This window comes from Chiloscyllium plagiosum, chromosome 3, assembly GCF_004010195.1.
Source record: "Chiloscyllium plagiosum isolate BGI_BamShark_2017 chromosome 3, ASM401019v2, whole genome shotgun sequence".
Taxonomy (NCBI): Eukaryota; Metazoa; Chordata; class Chondrichthyes; order Orectolobiformes; family Hemiscylliidae; genus Chiloscyllium; species Chiloscyllium plagiosum.
The window spans coordinates 113,213,065-113,235,941 of record NC_057712.1 but is presented as its reverse complement, the minus strand read 5'-3'; the positions used below and the strand labels follow the sequence as shown (position 1 = coordinate 113,235,941).

The 22,877-nt window shown below is 39.5% G+C and overlaps 1 protein-coding gene across 1 annotated transcript in view; it reads right to left on the bottom strand.

The window, feature by feature from the left end:
* Positions 1-22,877, bottom strand: part of cdc40 (cell division cycle 40 homolog (S. cerevisiae)) — a 131,530-nt gene that overhangs the window by 56,131 nt on the left and 52,522 nt on the right. The window contains exons 5-9 of the mRNA XM_043687120.1: positions 20,430-20,569; positions 17,215-17,311; positions 11,567-11,706; positions 4,990-5,064; positions 2,020-2,065 (exon numbers count right to left, since the gene is read on the bottom strand). Of these exons, the coding sequence (XP_043543055.1) occupies positions 2,020-2,065; positions 4,990-5,064; positions 11,567-11,706; positions 17,215-17,311; positions 20,430-20,569 (498 nt within the window). The remainder of the gene's footprint in view (positions 1-2,019; positions 2,066-4,989; positions 5,065-11,566; positions 11,707-17,214; positions 17,312-20,429; positions 20,570-22,877) is intronic.

Genomic DNA, 22,877 nt, shown 5'->3' with positions numbered 1-22,877 from the left:
GGGATGTGGGCATCACTGGCAAGGGTGGCATTTGTTGCCCATCTCTAACTCCCCTTGAACTGAGTAACTTGTTCGTTTGAAAGGCAGTTAGAAGTCTAGTTAAGAGATAGCTGAGCGGCACAAGAATTATTTAAAGACCACATTAGGCAAGGATGACAGATTTTATTCCCTAGAGGACATTGGTGAACTAGATGGGTTTTTAACAACAATCAAAGACAGCTGTCAAAGTCATCATTACTGATACAAACTTTATATTAAATTTCACCAGCTGACAAGATAGGATTAGAGTCTGTGTCCATAGATGATCAACTGGGTAGTTTACTAGATTTACTAGCCTGATGACATTAACACTGCAATACAGTTCTTCAGTGGTCAAAGTAATAACCTCTCAATTTAAAAGTTTTCAAAATCTCATTGTACCATATTTATCTAAAGTATATCGAAACTCTGCATGTTTCTGCTTGCTCTTCTCCCCCAGTATCCGTTATGCAATTTGGCTCATGCTTGATCCCAGTAAGTCTTAGTTTAAAAAAGAAAGTTGGCAGTTCAAATCTTAGGAATAAAACAATGAACAAACTGCAATTTGCTCTGATTAAAATGACTTTACAATGACTGTTCACGTGGCCAATTGTCATCTCACACTTATGATACTACAGCAATGAGATTTACAAAAAGCTAAATTAAACACCGTCAACAACTTTAATTCCCCAAATTTGGCCTAGGACGCTGTACAATAATGAATTTGGAGGCTAAAATGAATACAATAGTCAAGTTACACAACTCTTCTAAAATCAATACACATAAAGTAGGCGTGTTAAAAAAATGTTTGCTATTTTTCACCAACTGCAAAGTCAATCATCATTTTAAATACGGTCAGCCAGGAGATTATACAAAATCCAAAAAGGGGCAGTCTCATTATCAATTTAGCTTGCACAGTAAAAATTCCTCTGCAAAAGCATTGTAGTTCATCAAATTATTAAGGGCTTTGACATTCAAGCAGCTCACAACTTTCACATTTCACAGAACTGTTAACAGCGTAGGAGGCCTGTTGAGTCTGCACCAGCTCTCCAGGCATACTTTTACAGAAAGTTTATAGTTTTTGAATTAGATTCATAACTTGTGCCAAGGGTCACATCTTGCTGCACATTATTTTGAGAGCAAAGATTTCCTAAAAAGCAATTTATGTTCTACACTCTGTTTTAAACTGTAAGCACATTTCATCCATAACACAGCAGTGAAGCATTGAACTAGTGTGGTACTGAGATGCAGTGCATCAGGGAGTGTACCAAAAGCCAACTATCATAGGGTCAGGGAACACAGAGAGATCAGTATGAGATTGAGAGAACAAACTGCGACAAATAAAGGAGAGAGAAAATGGATATAGTAATATTGTTGATCATTAATGGTTGACTAATCCAGAGGACTGGCTAACAATCAGTTGACACAAATTCAAATCTTATCTTCCACCACGGCTGCTGAAGAATTTAAATTAAATTAGTTAAATAAAATCTGAAATGAAAAGCTAATATCGATAATGGTACCCACAAAACTGCTGGATTGTACTAAGAACCCAACAGTTCACAAGTGCCCTTTAGGAAAAAAATTGAGTCTGACCTCTGTGAGATTCCAGGCCCTCAGTATTGAGGTTAACTCTTAACTTCCCTGTGAAATGGCATATCAAACCTTGGAGGCCCTCCGTTGTATTCAAGATGGCAGTTCATTATTTCAAAGACAATTAGGATTGACTTTACCAGACACACACATCCTCTGAACAAATTAAATTGTAGAAAAAGTCTTCAGTGCAGCTCATTCAGCCACTGCACATTGAAAACAAGTGGATGGAGAGCGTGCTCAGAAATATCAAGGTTTTACAACAGCAATTGTTGAAACTTAATGAAGCAAATTGATGATACGGGATTTCTCTTTTCAAAGTAGTAGGTTGGTTTTGCTTAAGAGAATTACAATATTGAAATGAATAACAATTTCCTAGCCCTCCTATTCAGATAGAAATGTACTTACCAATAAATGTTCTAATGCACCTGCGGTCATTGTAAACCTCCCAAAGCTGAAAGCAAAACATTTGATAAAGGGTGAAAATGATATATTACTTTCCAATTCCCCTCTTAGTTTCTCTAGGCTATAAATCTATTGCATCTATGAAATAGAGATGCTCCTTTCCTCCAATACTTAAACTAATAAAAATATTTTGCTGTTGGAAAACACAGCGATCTTGTGAACTTCTTCTCAGACACTCCATCCTGCTGTGGCTTTGAGACATTCAGACCAACAAGGCCAAGATCAGTAGTCCTGTACACTAAGGATTCCATATTTAGGCTATATAATAATAGTATGCCCTGCATAGCATCTTTAACATCAAAGAAATTTAAGATTTCCATGCAATTTGCTATTGTACAATATTATGCATTACCTCTTCTTTACTTCCTATGTATCATTTGATATGGTTAATGCAGCTCTCCTGATGTACAATATCACTAGACTATCTTTCCTTGCTTCAATTTTCAGCCAGCTCAACATAGCTACCATACTTTAAGCAAAGGCTTCCCATTTACCCCCACACAATCATTTTAAATGCTCCTAAGTCCTCTTCTTTTATCATTCTGTCAATAAACTGCTCCTTTATGATAACATGATACAGAAACTGATCCATCAGCTGGATATGTCAGGGATCTAACACTACTTCTCCATTTTCACTGATCCCACAACTCACAAACTAGTCTTGTTGTCAAGACTTGGAGGTGCTGGTGTTGGGCTGGGATGTACAGTTAAAAATCACATAACACCAGGTTACAGTCCAACAGGTTTATTTGGAAGCACTAACTTTCAGAGCGCCATTCCTTCATCAGGTGGTCGTGTGAGCATGATCTTAACATCCACAACCACCAGATGCTGAAGTGACGCTCTGAAAGCTAGTGCTTCCAAATAAACCTGTTTCACTATAACCTGGTGTTGTGCAATTTTTAACTTTACTCTTGTTGTGCATGAAACTTGAAAGTGGCAAGACAAGTAGGTAAGGTGGTGTGAAGGTATACAAGTTAGTTGTCTTTATTAGTTAAGGCACTGAATACAAGAGCAAGGGGGTTATGATGGAGATGTATATGATGTTAGTTAGGTCTGAAGTACTGTGTGCAATTCTGGTTGCACATTATAGGAAGGACGTGATTAAACTGGTGAGGGTACAGAGGAGATTCACGAGGATTTTGCCTGGCAGGAGTGATTCAAGGTGTTTGCCTTAGAGCAAAAAAAGCTGAGGGAGGGGTCTAATTAAAGTACCAATCTTCAGGGTCAGATAGGGAGAAACGTTGAAATAGATCAATTTATTGGGGGACAGTTTTAAGATAAAAGGGCAGAAGGTTTATTGAGGATTTGGGGAAAATCATTTTCACTCAGGAGAGTTGGGTATCTGGAACTCACTGCCTGAAATGGTAGGAGAGTCAGGAATGCTTGATATTTAATAACTTTAGTTGAACAGTTGAAACACAGTAGCAGGTAAGATTATGGGCCAAATGCTACAAAATGGGATGAGAATAGATGTTGATTATCGGTACAAAAGGTATCGATGGGCAAAAGGGCCTTTCTCTTGTGTAAAAGCTATGATTCTATACTCTGTGCCATCACACTTTCTGTTTAAAGCCAGAATTTCCTCTAAATGAACATCAGAAAAGTGTAATGTTATTTTGAGTACCTGATAAATTCTGTTATCTTGCAATTTACATGATTTTCTCCCTGGCTGATCATTCAGCCTGATTCACACTATAAGCGAGCAGGACACAGTGTTTGAAGAGAAACTTGGAAATTGCTTTTCCTGTCATGCATCCACCTTTGCAAGATCCTTATACTTCTATTCCTTTTCAATTCCATTATCACTGTGAATTTACTGCAACATGCTGACTCCAGACTTGAGTTCTTTAATGTCTTCTATGCTAGACTCTTCATCTACAAAATTCTGTATGATTCAACATTCCATGTATCCACCCCGAACTAAAGTGCAGTAGTTTGTACTCATCCTTTAACAATATCTTTGTAAATCTACACTGATACTTGTTTCCAAGGCACTGAAGTCAAAATTGCCACTTTGCACTTCAGTTACCTTCAAGACCTCACCCCAGTCTTACACCTCTTTCCATATTCCAAACCTGGTTTTCCATTCCATCATTAAGCAACTCATCTCTCCCTCCATGATTCTTTCACAAAATTCATGCATCTCTTTCTCTACGACTTCACAGTTTGTCAACCCAAGTATGCTTTAGGCACCTTGCCCAAGTTTATTACCACAGCTTAGAATCAAATCTTTTCTTCCTCTATGAAGCAGCACTTGTTACATTAAATATTATATTATATTATATTATATAGAAGCAAATTGTAGCTATTAATTTGGAAGGAATCGAATTATGTTAAATTGTGTAGCCAATTTTATGTGTTTTTATTGAAATCACTGACTCAAGCAGAGATTACTTTCAATATACCAACATTAATATCATATAAAAGTTAGATGTCAAGACACAGCTATCTTTATAGCTGCAGAAAGTCTACATTGAAATAAAATAACTCCCCCATGCAAAATTAAGAGAGTTGAAATAAACATCAGCAGAGATGAAGGAGCTGTGGAAGGTTGGAATCTAATCTTTGTTAGGAAGTTCAAAGAAGTTGCTCTCATGGCTTCTATAATGCAACTACCTTATAGTACACACAATGTTTCCTCGAATAATCACAATTCATATTCATATCAAAATTACATATATAAACACCATGGAAATAAACAAGGGCATAGGTGAAGATTTACTTCAAAAATATTCTTTATTTGATTTTCAGGTGACAAAATGTTCAAAGCTCATAGTCATTTTCAGAGATGATTTCTGAACCTATTAATTATACTATTTTGCTGCAATGACTCTCAAATCTCTATCTCTAACCTATTACACCCTAGGTAAATGACATGACAAACTGTGAAGCAGTGCAGTAAATCTTTACCTTGATTTTACAGTCCATGGAACAGGACAAAAGCAAGTGACCAGATGTTGGAAATAATCGAATAGCACTGACACCCTGAAACATAAAAAGATTGAAAATTACTTCAGCAGCCAATATCAAACTAAGACTAAAATTGCCAGGATTAGGTTTATTTTCCTGCTTTTTATTTATGATTTAATTAGACAATTTTCTGTAATGTACAAGTCTTCAGCATAATAGTTGGGATTTTCTCATGTCCCATATACAGTGAATGCTTTAAAAACATCATTCACAGGATATGGAATTTGCTGGTTGTGCCAGCATTTATTACCATCTCTAACTGCTCTTAAGAGGGTGGTTGTAAGCTGTGCACAAAAATCTTCTTAATGTCACATACAATGAATAGATTTGGCTGCACATCTGTACTTATGATGGTGTGGACATCAAGAGGATTATTACTAATCTGCATTTACTTCTGATACCTTCTCACATTTATTGGCATATGTTATTTTTTAAGTGGATTCCCAACCTTTCATGTTGATTCACATTATATCTGATAGCAGAACTCAAGAACATAACAATATCCCCTCATTATTTAGTTCTTTGACATTTGCCTTCTGTCTTCACTACCTTTTTGAAAGTGTGCTAAGGAAATATCGACTAATACAAGGCAGGTATACTTCTGTACAATCTCTACATTGAACAAAGCACCATATGATAGTCATTGCAGTACTGGTTTTAAGATACAATTAGCAAGTAAAGTGTGGTTGTGAGAAAAGGTGCTCCACCTCAGTCCCTGATTACACTGGAAATGGTTAGCAGACACTAAAAGACGGAAATAGCTGGAGAAACTCAGCAGGTCTGGCAGCATCTGATGGAAGAAAGCAGAGTTAATGCTTCGAGTCCGGTAACCGTTCATCAGAACTCTTAGCAGCTAGGATATGTGGTATTTATGCTGAAGAGAGACAGAGATATAAAATGGGTAGGTAAACAAGGAGATTATAGATAGCAGGTCAACACAGATGAAAAGCTGAGTACGTGTTAATAACAGACAAAAGTGAGAAATTGGGTTCCATTCTGTCTTCACTTTTCCAGTCATCTTAACCCATCTCCATAACTTAAGCTTCAGGGTGTCTGTAGAATGAAACACAGTCACATAGTCGAGGATCATTCGATATGGTGAGGAAATTGGAGTCAGATGACCGCAAGGTTCCACTTCAAGGATGTGCGCAAACCATGATGAAGGCAGCTGGGAGTCACTAGCTGATGAAATGATAGCGCATCAAGACAACCAGAGGCTCTAGCATCTTGGATAAAAGATGCCATTGTCAAAAGCAACAGCCCACATTGTCACTTGGCAACTTCCTTTAGGGCATCTGTGGCAGAATCTGCCTCTTGAGAATTGGCATTCACAGCCAACAATTAGGGTGCCCAAATGAAGATACACCACCTAAATAGACTGTATGCTGCATATCAATCATCTCTCCCAGATGGAAGCATGCCATAATCTGTTTGTGAGGTTGATGTTACTGTTCATCAAGCAAAGAAAAGAGATGGTTAGAACTCCATATATACTTCAGCTTTGATTTAACGATGCAGACCATTTTGAACTTGAACAAACTGTCAGCATTGAGAGTGTGAGGGCACGCTTTAAAGATCATACATGGCATTTGCCAGGCATAGTATGAGTGTACTAAACTTTTCATTTCCTAGCACTCAGCAGCATCAGACCCCAATTTCAAAGGCAATGGGTATCTTCAAATGAGGTTCCATTGCTACCCCACCCATGCCTGGATTTGTATACTGTTCTCTCCAAGTGGTGAATGTCCTGCTTATTACAGGGGTAATAGCAATAGTGATAGGATGGGAGGCCAGGAAGACCATCAATGGACCTTTCCACCATAAACCTAAATTGAGGTGAAGACTGGATAGTGGTGGGGACACAACCATTATCTTTACACTGCAAAACCTGCCATGTTAGAGGGCATTAGATCTCCCTCCTTGAAAGGAATCTCCCTTATTTTATTCCCCCCATTTCTCAAAACTATAAGCCAGCTGTGGATATGACATACACTGCTTTCTTCTGTCATGGAAAGAGACTTCAATTGGTGTCTCTCCTATCCTCTCAGTCACACTTTTGATGCTGCATTAGTTCTTCCACACTCAAAAATAAAAAACAAGAACCAATTGCGTCTAATGCATTTTGTTTCTCCTTGCTTGCTAACAAAATTATCAAGTTGCTTAACAGTAGCACATCATTGCTCAGCACAGATGGAAATATCAGCTTAGATGGACATGATTTCTAAACAAAAAAGTTTAGAATTATATATAACACTGAAGGCACTCCAGATAACAAAACAAATATAATAAACATTGTGCTTTGTCATAAATAGATCCAAAGCTCTCAAAAGCAGTTTTCTAGTTATTCGGAAGACTGAAAATTAATGTTTGCATGGCAACGTGTTGCAGTAAAGGATAACAATCTGACTAGTTACCTGGTTGACAGCAAGGGTGAATAGCTACAGTCAAAATCAGCAACTTTGGAAATGGCAAAAATCTGGGAGTTTTTGATTGACCCTGTTTCTGTTTTCAGAGGGAGCTTAACAAGACAAATGGTTGCTTCTGATTCGCTACTACAGAAATTCCACTCTCTGTGGTTCAGAATGCTACTGAAACATCTCAAGTAGAGTGCACTGTAATTGAAGGAGTTGGCTCAGATCAGAACATTTGCTTGATGTTCCTACGTGGATATTCAGATACAAACTGTACTTCTGTTCATTGATGCATTTTGGAAGAAGCTCCAAAAGCAGTTCAGAAAGAGGGGAAATCAAGGGAGGCAGAGAGAAAAAGAGAGACAAAAGAGGCAGAAAGTGTAATTTCATTATATAATGATGAAAATGCCATGTTCAGAATAGGATCACTTTGGCTGCCTGCCTGACTGGGGATTGTAGCCCATGGCCATAGGCTGTGAGGATGGGTGAAGTTAAAACAATATCATTACTGTACCAAAAACACACTGTAATGTTCAAATTGCAAAACTGTTTCCAATAAACTAGTAGGACAACATTGTGACAAATAAATTGTGAATAATATCAGATTGAGTTGTACATTTTGTAAAGTTTAATTTTATAAACAACATCAAACAACCTTCCACTATCACTGAATTAATACACCATTATGATGTGCAACACTGAACTGCATAGACAGCCCTAGGTTTTATTGCTATTCTGCACTAAATTAAGTTATCTCAGTCACATCATTGGCGAGGACACACAACAGACCTCGGGCAAGAAAGTTCAGCCAAACATATCATTTGTAACTTCTATCAAATGAGCTCAATTGGAAGTCGTGGCAAGAATAGATCAGGCTTAGTGATGATGTCCTAGAGGTTATCAACATTTACTGCACAGACTTATTCTGGTAAAAGTCAGACAGTGCTAAGAACACAGACACAGAGACATTAAAAAAAGGTGTATCGTCTGAAAAGCAAAAACAACAAAAAATCAAACCAGAAAAACAAAAGATGGAAAAATAAATTAATCGTTTTGAAGAATCTCAAACATCACTGGGCACTCACCATTACTTCACATTTTTCTTTAAATTTTCTTCCATCTCCAAATAAGTCGTTGGTATGATCAGCAAGTTTGTAGATGACACAAAGATTGGTAGAGTAGCAGAAAGCATAAGGGACTGATAGAGAATACAGGAGGATATAGATAGACTGGAGAGTTGGATGGAAAAGTGGTATATGGCTTTCAATCCAGACAACTGTGAGGTGATGCATTTAGGCCAGACTAATTCTAGAGCGAATTCTACAATGAACGGAAGAGCCTTGGGAAAAGTTGATGGGCAGAGAGTTCTGGGAGTGTCGATCCATTGTACCCTGAAGGTTGCTGCACAGGTGGATAGAGTGGTCAAGAAGGCAATGAATGCTTGCCTTCATTGGACGGGGTATTGAGTAGAAGAGCTGGCAAGTCAGGTTAAGATTGGTTCGGCTGCATTTAGAATACTGTGTACAGTTCTGGTCGCCACATTACCACAAGGATGTGGCCGCTTTGGAGAGGGTGCAGAGAAGGTTTACGAGGATGTTGCCTGGTATGGAAGGTGCTAGCTATGAAGAGAGGTCGAGTAGGTTAGGTTTATTTTCACTAGAAAAAAGGATATCGAGGGGGGACCTGATTGAGGTTTACAAAATCATGAAGGGTATAGACTGGGTGGATAAAGACAAGCTTTTTCCCAGGGTGAAGGATTCAATGACGAGAGGTCATGCTTTCAAGGTGAGAGGTGGAAAGTTTAAGGGGGATACACGAGGCAAGTACTTCATACAGAGGGTGGTGGATGTTTGGAATGCGTTGCTAGCAGAGGTGCTAGAGGCAGACATGGTAGATTCATTTAAGATGCTTCTGGACAGATGCATGAGTAGGTGGGGAGCAGATGGATACAAATGCTTAGGAATTGACCGACAGGTTTAGACAGTACATTTGGATCAGCTCAGGCTTGGAGGACCGAAGGACCTGTTCCTGGGCTGTAAATTTTCTTTGTTCTAAGTAATTATGATTTGCCATCCTTGGTTCAATAGTACTACTTTCTGATCATAATGGATTAAATCCCTATTCCAAACATCTGGATACATAACCACAACTGGCACTTGAATACAAGAGGTACCCTGAACTATTGGAAGAGCTGAATTTTGGTTGGGACAAAATGGAGACTTTTCTGCCCTCTTCAATGGATAGTAAAAAATTGTATTCCATGATTCAATAACGTATTGGGGAATTTCTCGTGTCCTGGGAATACTTATTCTTCAACCAACACATTAGAACCTAGTTTTTTTGGTTGTTTATATGTGAGACAGTGATATGTGAAAATTCAATGCTGCGTTTCTCAGCATTGCTTCAAAAGATTATAATTCATTGGCTATAAAGTACGATGGGATACCATAGGGTGGAGAAAAGTACTATATAAATGTAAGTTCTTTATATCTTATCAAGTAAATGATGAACTGCTGTTCTTCAAAAGTAAATTGACAGCTTCAAACAGAACAGTAAAACATGCCTCATGAATTCTGTACTTAAACACTAAACTATAAAACCAGCAGGGTAATAAAGGTGCGGCTCAGATTTCACTGTGATGTAGCTGAGCTGATTTATATGCTTATAAATGCAAATATGGATGTTTCAAGGCAGAAGACTGGTGATTTGTTACAAAATTACATACAAAACAAACTTAAATGGTCAATTAAAGGAAATTGTCACAATAAAGGACAAACAATTTAAAAGATGCCAGTGAGATCCGGAAGAGAATCTCTTAACAAAGTAAGGATGGATTAAAATTGGCAAACAAAAATCGAGAGAACAAAACATAAAATATAGGCATGTCTGTAAATAAGAAAGAAACTCTACTCCTCACTAAGGAGGAGAGAGATGACTGTGTGGACATGGTACCATAGAGTAAAGGTAGAGGGTCTATCAGTACAAATTAGCTTTGCAACAAACCTGAAGGGATTGACCCAGTTTCAGGTTACAGTTGAACATTAATGGCAATGCTGCAAAGAAGCTGCAGATAGCTTTGCTGTAGATCATAGATCATAAGATCATAGATTGCAGCATTGCCATTCTGCTGGGTTTTTAAAAAAGAATTTGTGACTTCATACCAGCATTTGCTGCCCATCCTGAATTGAACTAAGCCACTTGCTACACCATTTCAGACAGCAAATAAGAATCAACCACATTATTGTGACTCTGCAATCTCAAATAGGCTAGGTCAGATAAGGACATTAGTGAATCAGTTTATTTTACAATTGATGATAGTTTCAAGGTTACTGAGACTACCCTTATATTCCAGATTAATTGAATAAATTGAATCGCTGCAGTGGTGGGATTTGAATTCACATCCTAAGAGCATTGCGATTGTTAGTTCCATGTCTTTACCATTATATCACCATCTCCTCATATAAGAAATGCTCCCCATATTTGACCTAGGTGTGGCATTGCCTGTGGAAATTGTGACTTTTGGCTTAATATAGACAATCCAGATCTCTGATCACCCTGGCATGGATTGGCCACAAAAGGATGGCATACTGTGACTCAATCTTTTAGAGGAAGCATCCAACAGGAATGTTTGTTAAGCTATAGTGTAGATTAGTGAATTAAAACAATTGGCACAAATGCTCCAAGTTTCAACAGAAGATTAAAACAAAATAACATAAATGGTTGAGAAATGTTAGAAATATGCTTCTCTTTCCATTACTGTGACTTTCAGTGATGTTCAAGATAATTACAAGTTAAACCAGGTAATCCTACACACCCATTTCAAATGTCTAACAGTATATACTCCAGGAAACAAAAACAATATCTGAACAAAAAAAGCTGTCAGCCATTTCAGTTGCTTCTACCCAATGGAGATGCAATGGGTCACCATCCACTTCCTACTTTCATCCAAATACTATGAATTGTATTTCTGTAAAACTCCAGATTGAGATATCTGAAGTAAACCCCAAAAGAACAACTAAAGATATAACTACACATGCAGTTGTGAGTTTAAAATTATTACTTTGGAAATGTAAGAAGATGTGGAACACGCTAATTTTAAATGGTACCTTTGTATGTCCAGTCCATACATGCAGCTGTTTCTTGGGAAGATAACATTTCTCAGGTGGTTGATCAGATCGTAAGTTGACTCCAAGATCTTGAGGAATGTGAAGGTACGACCTTCCTTGGTAGTCATACATTTCTTTGACTATAAAAAGATGGCGTAAACCTTGTCAACGTCTTATCCATTGATTAATCACAAGTTTATCAGTAAGATATATTCTTTTCAAATACAAGTAGACACAAAATTCTCTTATAGGTAAAATATGTGTTTAATAAATAGACAATGCTGAATAAAACATTAGTTGGGTCGTTCTAAAAAGAAACAATTAAATCACATCGATATGCGATCCTAAAAATTGGCATTTGCATGTCTGTGATGCAAACTCAATGCACTTGCAGCGACTTACTCTCTGTTAATTTATAATGTGGAATTTAAGATTCAGTACGTGAATGTAAAACTGATAGAGACATAGAGATGTACAGCAGGAAACAGACCCTTCGGTCCAACCCATCCATGCCGAATAGATATCCCAACCCAATCTCGTCCCACCTGCCAGCAACTGACCCATATCCCTCCAAACCCTTCCTATTCATATACCCATCCAAATGCCTCTTAAATATTGCAATTGTACCAGCCCCCACCACTTCCTCTGGCAGCTCATTCCATACACGTACCACCCTCTGCGTGAAAAGGTTGCCCCGTAGGTCTCTTTTATATCTTTCCCCTCTCACCCTAAACCTATGCCCTCTAGTTCTGGACTCCTCAACCCCAAGGAAAAGACTTTGCCTATTTACCCTATCCATGCCCCTCATAATTTTGTAAACCTCTATAAGGTCACCCCTCAGCTTCTGACGCTCCAGGGAAAACAGCCCCAGTCTGTTCAGCCTCTCCATATTACAGTACAATCACAGAAACTAACAGTTACAAAATCACTTTAAAAGGTACAGTAAGACAAAATTAAAATACTAAACCTCAGGAAAATTGGGTAGACACTGACCTTTCACTTCTGTGACTTTGCTTGAAATCCCGTTCAAATTGATTGTAGGGACCTTGTGTGAAATGACTCTATGTTTCAGAGAGCACCTCTGGGACACCCGCACCAACCAACCCAACTGCCCCGTGGCTGAACACTTTAATTCCCCCTCCCATTCCGCCAAGGGCATGCAGGTCCTTGGCCTCCTCCATCGCCAGACCATGGCCACACGATGCCTGGAGGAAGAACGCCTCATCTTCCACCTAGGAACCCTCAACCACCAGGGATGAATGCAGATTTCTCCACCTTCCTCATTTTCCCTCCCCCCACCTTATCCCAGTCCCAACCCTTGAACTCAGCACCGCCTTCTTGACCTGCAATCTTCTTCCCGATCCCTCCGCCCCCACCCCCTCTCCAGCCTATCACTCTCACCTTAACCTCCTTCCACCTATCGCATTTCCAACGCCCCTCCCCCAAGTCCCTCCTCCCTACCTTTTATCTTAGCCTGCTTGGCACACCCTCCTCATTCCTGAAGAAGGGCTTATGCCCGAAACGTCGATTCTCCTGCTCCTTGGATGCTGCCTGACCTGCTGTGCTTTTTCAGCAACACATTTTTCAGCTCTAATCTCCAGCATCTGCAGTTCTCACTTTCTCCTGAAATAACTCTATCCAATCTATTGCATACTTAGGAGTGCAAAACTGTTCCTAATCTTACTCAGAGGCCACAGGGCATCTGGCACAGAAATGGGAAAAAAATGCACACTGGTGCATTGGGGGCTGTTCTTTCTAGGTTAGTGGATGATGGATGTTGTTGATGCAGAATAGAAAGCTCAAGTCTATACCCTGTATGGTATTTGTGTTTCTAATGTTGACAATCTGTGCCTGAAATTAAAAATTTCATCACTAATATCTCTCACCTGTTAAGCACAACCTCTCATTAATTTCGAGTCATTGCTTTCAGAAACTTCAAAATAATCTACCAGAGTTAGTTGTTTAACAGCAGAAGTTTAAAAAAACAGCAGCCAAAACTTCTAAGTTTCCAGCAGTCCGCAAAGGTGTTTCCTCCGAAATTCTGATCTTAAACCAGCATTTAAAAGTATGTAAGAAGTTAACTAAAATTTCTTACACTCTTGCCTAGTTAACTTCAACAGCAGGAAGCAAAAAAATCATTCTGCCTTTGGAATTGAGATCACACTGTTTCTGAACTGCATTTTTATGGTTTCACATTATTTTGATTATATTCAAATGAAGGTAATTCCATGATTTAAGCTCCCGAGCCAAAATAAGCAATTGGTGGCCATCTTACTTTTTGCAACATGTCTATGTTTAGTACACCAATGGTGAATCTCATCAGTGTAACGTTTCCCTCTGTTGCAAATGCAGCAAAGTGAAACACTGTACAAAATGTATGAATGCTGTAGCTGCTCATTCAGAACTGAATGGCTGCATGGACCAGCACTATAAAGAAAATGAGAAGGAAAAATGAAAGATAAATTAACTTATAAAGGAGTAAAACAAATTAAGGTAATATGAATAGTTGTCAGAACAGACAACATCATTTATAGTTTACAATAATCAACATCCTTTATCACTTTGCATCCCACTATCTCAGCTTCAAATTATATCGCTATTCCTTCACTGTGGCTGCATCAAAATCCTCGAATGTCCTCTCCAGGAGCATTGTGGGTTAACTCCCTCCCCAACATTACTGTGGATATATCTTTCATTCATGCATTGCAGGAGTCCAAGAACATTTAGATTCATTGTGGAGAATCAGTGATGCTGAGGTCATGAATAGCACATTCAGTGAATGGTCACACAAGTTGGACAGGCAGAAAGGGCATGGGTGACCACCAGGCAGAGTAGAGATCGGCAGGTGGTACAGGAGTCCAATGTGGTCATCCACTAATGGATACACTATTTTAGATACGATTCAGAATGATGACTGTGCAAAGGAAAGCTGTGACAGCCAATTTCATGGTACCATGAGTGGGTCTGCTGAACAAGAGGGGAAGAAGAATATCAGCAGGGCTCACATGGTAAGTGGATCAGACAGGCATTCCTGCAGCCACGAAAGAGACTCCAGGATTTTATGTTGTCTCTCAGGTGCCAGGGTCAGGGATGAGACTAAGCGGCCGAAGGACATTCGGAAAGGGTAGGGCAAACAGACATGGATTGTGGCAAATATTGCTCCAGCATGGGTAGCAAAAGGGATGAGGTCTTGAAAGTAGAATTTAGGGAACGAGGAGGTAGGTTAAAGAACAGAACCCAAAAGTCAATTCCCAGATTACCTCCGGTGTTACGTGTGAGTGAGTATAGGAAGAGGTGGTTAGTTTAAGCGAATGAGTGGCTGGAGTGATGGTGCAGGAGGGATGGCTTTAGATTTCTGAGACATTGGGAGCTATTGTGGACAGGTTGCACCTAAACGGGACGAGCATTCTTGCACAGAGATTTACCAGTTAACTTAGCTAGGGGTGGGATCCAAAGAAATGGCCAGCAGCGGGAGATAAATTACCAAAATTAGAAACAACAGCAAGAGAGTCAAGAAGGCATAGACAGTCCAGGCCAGTTAAAGCACAAGGGTGTTTGTCAAGGTTGGATGCTATTTATTTCAATGCTAGATGTCTGATGAACAAGGCAGGTGGGTTGAAGGCACGAATTCAGACATGGGAATATGATATTATTGCTGTCACGAAGACACAGTTGAGAGGGGAGTAGGATTGGCAGCTCAATATTCTAGGATACAGGGTCTTCAAACAAGACAGGGAAGGAGCTAAAAGAGAAGAGAGTGTCACAATATTGCTCAGGGAATCAATGACAGTATTATGGAGTGACGTTATCTTAAAAGGCTTCTCAAATGAAGCGGCATGGATAGAACTTAAAAAACAAAATGGAGCACTGGCTAACGTGATGCCATTATTAAAGAAAGGTAATAAGGAAAAGCCAGGGATCCATCGACCAGTGAGCCTGACTTCGGTGGTGGGCAAGTTTAGATTAGATTAGATTAGATTAGATTACTTTACAGTGTGGAAACAGGCCCTTCGGCCCAACAAGTCCACACCGATCCGCCAAAGCTCAACCCACCCATACCCCTACATTTACCCCTTACCTAACACTACGGACAATTTAGCATGGCCACTTCACCTGACCTGCACATCTTTGGACTGTGGGAGGAAACCGGAGCACCCGGAGGAAACCCCCGGAGGCACGGGGAGAATGTGCAAACTCCACACAGTCAGTCACCTGAGGTGGGAATTGAACCCGGGTCTCTGGCACTGTGAGGCAGCAGTGCTAACCACTGTGCCGCCGTGCCACCCACAAAGTTGTTGGAGGGAATCCTGAGGGACAGGATTTACATGTATTTGGAAAGGCAAGGACTGATTCGGGGTAGTCAACATGGCTTTGTGCGTGGTAAATCATGTCTCACAAACTTGATTGAGTTTTTTTAAGAAGCAACAAAGAGGATTGATGAGGGCAGAGTGGTGGATGTTATCTATTTGGACTTCAGTAAGGCATTCGACAAGGTTCCTCATGGGAGACTATTAGCAAGGTTAGATCACATGGAATACAGGGAGAACTAGCCACTTAGATACAGAACTGGCTCGAAGGTAGAAGACAAGGGGGTTTTGGTGGAAGGCTGCTTTTCAGACTGAAGGCCTGTGACCAGTGATGTGCCACAAGGATCGGAGCTAGGTTCACTCTTTTCGTCATTAATATTAATGATTTGGATGTGAACATAGGAGGTATAGTTAGTAAGTTTGCAGATGACACCAAATTGCAGGTGTAGTGGTCAGCAAAGAACAGTACAGCAGGATTTTGATCAGATGGACCAATGGGTTGAGGAGTGACAAATGGAGTTTAATTTAGATAAATGTGAGGTGCTGGATTTTGGAAAGGCGAATCAGGGCAGGACTTATACACTTAATGGTAACATCCTGGGGAATGTTGCTGAACAAAGAGACCTTCAAGTGCAGGTTCATAGTTCCTTGAAAGTGGAGTCTCAGGTAGGTAGGATAGTGAAGAAGGCATTTAGAATGCTTTTCTTTTTTGGTCAGAGCACTGAGTATATATATGAGTTGGGAGATTGTGTAGCAGCTGTACAGCACATTTGTTAGGCCACTTTTGGAATATTGTGTGTTTATACATGAGATCGACTTTTACATGAGTACATGTGGTATTAAAGGATACTAGCAGGTAAAATCTCTTATCTCCCACTCGGACTATGTTTTTAGTTACCTGCCCTAATATCTAATGCTGTTCAATATCAAATCTTATCAGAAGCATTTTGTATATTACAGTCTATGAATATAAGCTGTTGTTGGAGAATCCTCCTTAACTATTCTTTTCATGAACAGGATTCACTGTATGTCTAAATGACATTATTAAAACGTAAATGTTGGATGTAGAAATGGAGACAATAAGTGATCTGGGAACAAGAAAGAAAGAATGATAAAGAAAGAGGATATTAAAGGATATGAATTACAAGAGAGTTAGTTAAAAGTATTTCATCCCAGAGATAAACAAACTCCTTTAGCTTACACTACATTCAAATAGAGTCATATCATTGATGTCAAGAAATAATACAAAAACATCAGTCAATTCTTCACCCCCAATTACCACAATTGCCACAATTGCAACCCCATGTTTGGAAGTGTAGACAAACAAACTAAATGCATTACGGTGTAGGATTGTTTTCTCCTCTGCAGGTTTTTCATCTTCTTGTTTGCCTTTCTTTTGTCGTTTGGCTATTATCTCATTGAGTTCTTTCTGTTCTTCCTGTGGAAATAACCAAGTTTTCCCATAAGAGGTCCACAGTAATACATGAAAACGTGAACTCCACTGACAACCTAGTTAGTTACAATGGTTAGAAACTCTGGACAATTAGTGTCACGTACATTTACAAGGCAAGAATTTAATTTAGGGCATAAGGTGACATCCAAACTGCTTGCAGCAAGCTCAAACAATTTAGAACTGGCATTATTATTTTTCAAATTTAAAAAAAAATTAGTTTTTAAAGTATGTCATGAATTTTCTGCAATGATCCTTCAATGGCTACAATTCAATTAACACTGGCATCAGATGCCAGTGAATAGTGATTAATATTGCACATCATATTGTTATGCGAGATCAAATGATCCTCAGATCCCGATCAGAGTAGGAATAGAAAAAAGCATGTTGTTTTTCACATGTTTCTGAAGGCAACATATTATTTGCCTCATAGATATGTTCAAACCATAAAATGAAATGTATTGAAAAGGGACTTCTGTTCTTTTTCCTAAAAGCTGAACTTTGATTCCAGTTGGGTAGTTAAGGGAGATCAACTTAAGTTATACAATATTGCAGATAGATGGGGAATGGCATTTCTGTTAAGAGTACATGAATCAAGCCATTAAAGGAGCCTCATTACAAAATATTTGTTTCCCAACTAATGTCACTTCTGCATGTTTGCTTAGTTTATTTGCTTTATTAGTCAGTTTTAAAAAAGTAATTCATGGGATATTAGCTTTGTTGGCTGGGGCAGCAGTTATTATCCATCTTTAGTTGGCCTTGAGAAGATAGTGATATCTACAACTACTCTCCACTTTCAGTAGTGTCTGACATTAAAAGTGACATTTGAAGAGAAGAAATTAAATATAAACTGCAATACATGACTCACTGTAAATAGAAGTTGAACATATTTAAGCTTAGAGACAGGTCCTAATAATCCATTACGTTTACATCAACCAGCCTCTTATTTTAATAAAGCAATTTTATAGATTTTGCCAGTAAAAAAATTTAGCAAATCTATATTTACACTGTTCTGTCAAAATAAAATTTTATACGCTATTTTATCAGAAATATTCACACTTCTTTTGGCAGGTTACTTGTTTTTGAGTGCAGTAGTGACAATGCTTGCTATAGACTGCATAAAGCTTTTTGACAGCATCTCTGCAGCAAAATTTAGAATACCGATCAGCAACTGGGCAGGCACTTCAAAATTTAGAACACCTGTCTTCAGGGAAATTGATTATCGCATTTTAAAAACATTACTACAGCATGATCACATAGCTGAGATTGCTGCTCAGAATTCTTTCTTCACATTGTAGGTTTTCAATTTATGATTATGCATTTCACCATGGGTCAGGGAGAACTACTGGAAGAGGATGATTTAGTCATTGCCCAATACCCCCCCTAATGGTCAAATCAAGAGCAGCAGAACATGTCCAGTCCTTCCAGCAATGAAGTTTTTCATTGAAAGTTTTTAAAAATTAATTGCCTTGTTAAATTAATTCCAAGATATGACATGCAGACGGCAAAATTACACCACTAGCTATATTCAACGTGGACCTGACTCTCAACAAATATGGACAGGGTCAACTTTATACATAAAGTTGCCAATTAATGTTATTAAGTAACATAATCTCATTCCAAAATGTGCCCTTAAGTTGGAAAATAACTATATTTTTCTAGCTTTCTGAAGGCAGTTCTTGTCAGTGTCATCATTGATAGGTAGCAGAGAGAAAATGGACCATACAAGTCATCTCCATTTCCAGCGACCGACTCAATACGGACAGCCATTACAAACCCACCGACTCCCACAGTTACCTGGACTACACTTCCTCCGACCCTGCCTCCTGTAAAAACGCTATCCCTTATTCCATTTCCAGCGACCGACTCAATACGGACAGCCATTACAAACCCACCGACTCCCACAGTTACCTGGACTACACCTCCTCCGACCCTGCCTCCTGTAAAACGCTATCCCTTATTCCCAATTGCTTCACTTCCGCCGTATCTGCTGCCAGGAGAACTAATTCCACCACAGAACATTCCAAATGTCCTCCTCCTTCAAAGATCGCAATTTCCCCTCCCACATGGTCAACTTGCCTTCTGGGCATCTCCTCTACTCCCCATCCCTCCAATCACAACAACAACAGAACCTCGCCCCTTCCCCCCCCAACACCCTGAATACATCGCAACACCTCTGCCATTTCCGCCACCTACAAACAGACCGCACCACCAGAGATATATTTCCCTCCCCATCCCTATCTGCATTTTGGAGAGACCATTCCCTCCGCAACTCCCTTGTCACGTCCTCACTCCCCCACCGACCCACCTTCTCTCGTCACCACAAGAAGTGCAAACCCAGCACCCAAACCTCCCTCCTCACATCCGTCCAAGGCCCCAAAAGATCCTTCCACATCTGATAGAAATTTACCTCCATTTCTACACGTCATCTACTGAATCTGTTGCAACTGATGTGGTCTCCTTTACATTGGGGAGACGATGCCAACTTATTGATCATTTCAGAGAACATCTCTGGGGCACCCGCAATAACCAACCCCATTGCCCTGTGGCTGAACACTTCAACTCCCCCTCCCACTCCGCCAAATACATGGAGGTTCTGGGCCTCCTCCATTGCCAAACCCTAACCAACTGACGCCTGGAGGAAGATTGCCTCATCTTCTGCCTTGGGACCCTCCAACCACATGGGGTCAATGTGGATTTCACCAGATTCCCCATTTCTCTTGACCCGAACTTACCCAATCCAAACGCTCCAGCTTGGCACCAACCTCTTGAACGGTCCTACCTGTCCATCTTCCTCCCACCTATCTGCTCCACCGTCCTCTCCGACCTATCACTTTCACCCCTATCTTCATCTATCTATCGCATTCCGAGCTACCTTGTCCGCACCACCCCAGCCCCAACCCCCTCCCATTTATCTCTCTCAGTCCTCTTGGCCCAAAAGCCTCATTCCTGATGAAAGGCTTTTCCCAAAACGTCGATTCTTCTGCTCCTCAGATGCTGTCTGACTGGCTGTGCTTTTCCAGCACCACACTCTTTGACATGTAAACCTTAAAGTTCTGCAAACCTTTCCTTCTTTGCAAATGCTAAAATAAGTAGATCAACGAACCTCTGAAGGTTTGGCCACATCCTTTTCATCCACATACTTAGCCCAAGGCCCCTGAAAACCATCAATATTTGCTGGGTCAGGTTCTTTTAATTTCTTTCGTTTTTCTGTTTTCTTTTTACCAGATTCAAATACTGTAAGGCCTGCATGAGTTTAAATGAAGAACAAAGACAAGTTAGCACATACCAACTAGATATAGTAAATCCACATAAACTAACATGGGATGTTTCAAAATTGCACATAACACTCAGCAATGTTTAAAATTCATTGTTATGCAAGTACAAAGTAAGGATTAAATTGGAATATCAGCAGCAAACCAAAGCAAATAAAAACTGGATATCATTTCATCACATGCCTATTCCCAGGAATAAATGATATTAAGTACAAAGAGAGAGACAGACCCAGAGTCACGAGTAGAATTTCAGCTGGGATGCAGAAGGTGCTATTAGCTCCTCTCAGCCAGGAGATCATCACCTTACTACATATATTTCTGAAAGATGCTTTAGAAGCAAAGTACTGCCATCTTTGTTACACTGATTTCCTCAAAACAGTACTAAACAGCAAAAATGATTTAAAAATGTTTGTAACATTAAGTATGCAGTACGTACAGTACTGAGTGCCCCCTGCCTGACAGTAAATAAACTACAATTAAAAGAAAGATACAATATCAACATTTCATTTAAACAAGTCATATCAAGCTTAAGGCAATTTTCTGTTCGTAATGCAATGGGACATTAATTACACACTTTGGAATCTATTACAAAAACCTTGACGCATTACACAAAAATAAATAAATTAGAATACAATAAGTTTGACTGGCGTTTCATTTCTTGAATTGCACCAGGCTTTTTCTAGATCTGAAATGCATTGACACAAGAGTAAATTTGCTTCCAAGTAAGCTAGCTTGTGCCCCAAATAGCTATATCCTGGTTTTAATTTGTTACGTACATACTAATTATGCAAACTGGAATAATTCAATTTCCACAGCAATCCGGTTTGTCAATGACAGCAAAAACACAACAAATTTTCTTTGCAAAATCAAATTAATGTTGTTTCAATAGTGATAATCAAGTATCTGCTAGAATTGTATTCAAGTAGAAATTTGAATTCTCAAATAAAAACAAAAATAAGACATTGTAGTTCATTTTAAAACAATTGTCTGGAATGAAGGGTATTTAAATGCTGTGCTAGCTGCAGATGGTCATTTAGGAGGGTATTTCAATTTTAAAAATTACTTGATTTTTCCAATAATAATGTTAAAAAGATGGAATTATGTTCAACAGTTACGGGTCTGGAATGTTGTCCATGTCAAGCATTCGAGACCTACATCTACCACTTCCACCTCAGTTATAGTATGTTCTTAGCCCAACTAAACTCCTCAGTTCCAATCTTGCAGGAGCATCACTTATACCAGCAGCATGAAATTTATTTTTATCATTTCCTGCACCAGCCATACATGTCTGATCAATCGATGGTCAATTTCAATGCAGTTGTAGAATCTGGGCTGGATTTGTCCCAGGTTTCAGATGTAAAATGCCTGTATATAACCACTGCATTATCCTGCTTGTGTTGGCTTTTCGTAAAACTATTGAGAAGTTTATGAAACTATTGAAGATGGTTTTGGCAATTGCCCCATTAATTTTCAAAGTGATACATATCAACTTTGTGATGTTTTTATGTTTGCTAGTCATTGTTGAGTGGCATGTGCGTACATGTATAAAAGATTATAGTCAACCACATAGATCGGAGTGGGTCTGAAGTCACATGTAGGCGGGATTAGGTAAGGATAGCAGATTTCCTTCCTTAAAGCTCATTAGTGAATCAATAGCATTCATACCTGGCTTGATGGTAATGGCGAAGTGCAAGAGATACTGAGCCTTTAGGGTACAAATTAGTCATAGAGTTACAGAGATATACAGCACGGAAACAGACCCTTCGGTCCAACCCATCCATGCCGACCAGATATCCCAGTCCAATCTAGTCCCACCTGCCAGCACCAGGCCCATATCCCTCCAAATCCTTTCTAATCATATACCCATTCAAGTGCCTCTTAAATGTTGCAATTGTACCAGTCTCCACCACTTCCTCTGGCAGCTCATTGCATACTCGTACCACCCTCTGCATGAAAAAGCTGCCCCTTAGGTCTCTTTTATATCTTTCCCCTCTCACCCTAAACCTATGCCCTCTAGTTCGGACTCCATGACTCCAGGGAAAAGACTTTGCCTATTTACCCTATCCATGCCCCTCATAATTTTGTAAACCTCTGTAAGGTCACCCCTCAGCCTCCGACGCTCCAGGGAAAACAGTCCCAGCCTGTTCAGCCTCTCCCCATAGCTCAAATCCTCCACTCTGGCAACATCCTTGTAAATCTTTTCTGAACCCTTTCAAGTTTTGCAACATCTTTCCCATAGAAAGGAGACCAGAATTGCATGCAACATTCCAACAGTGGCC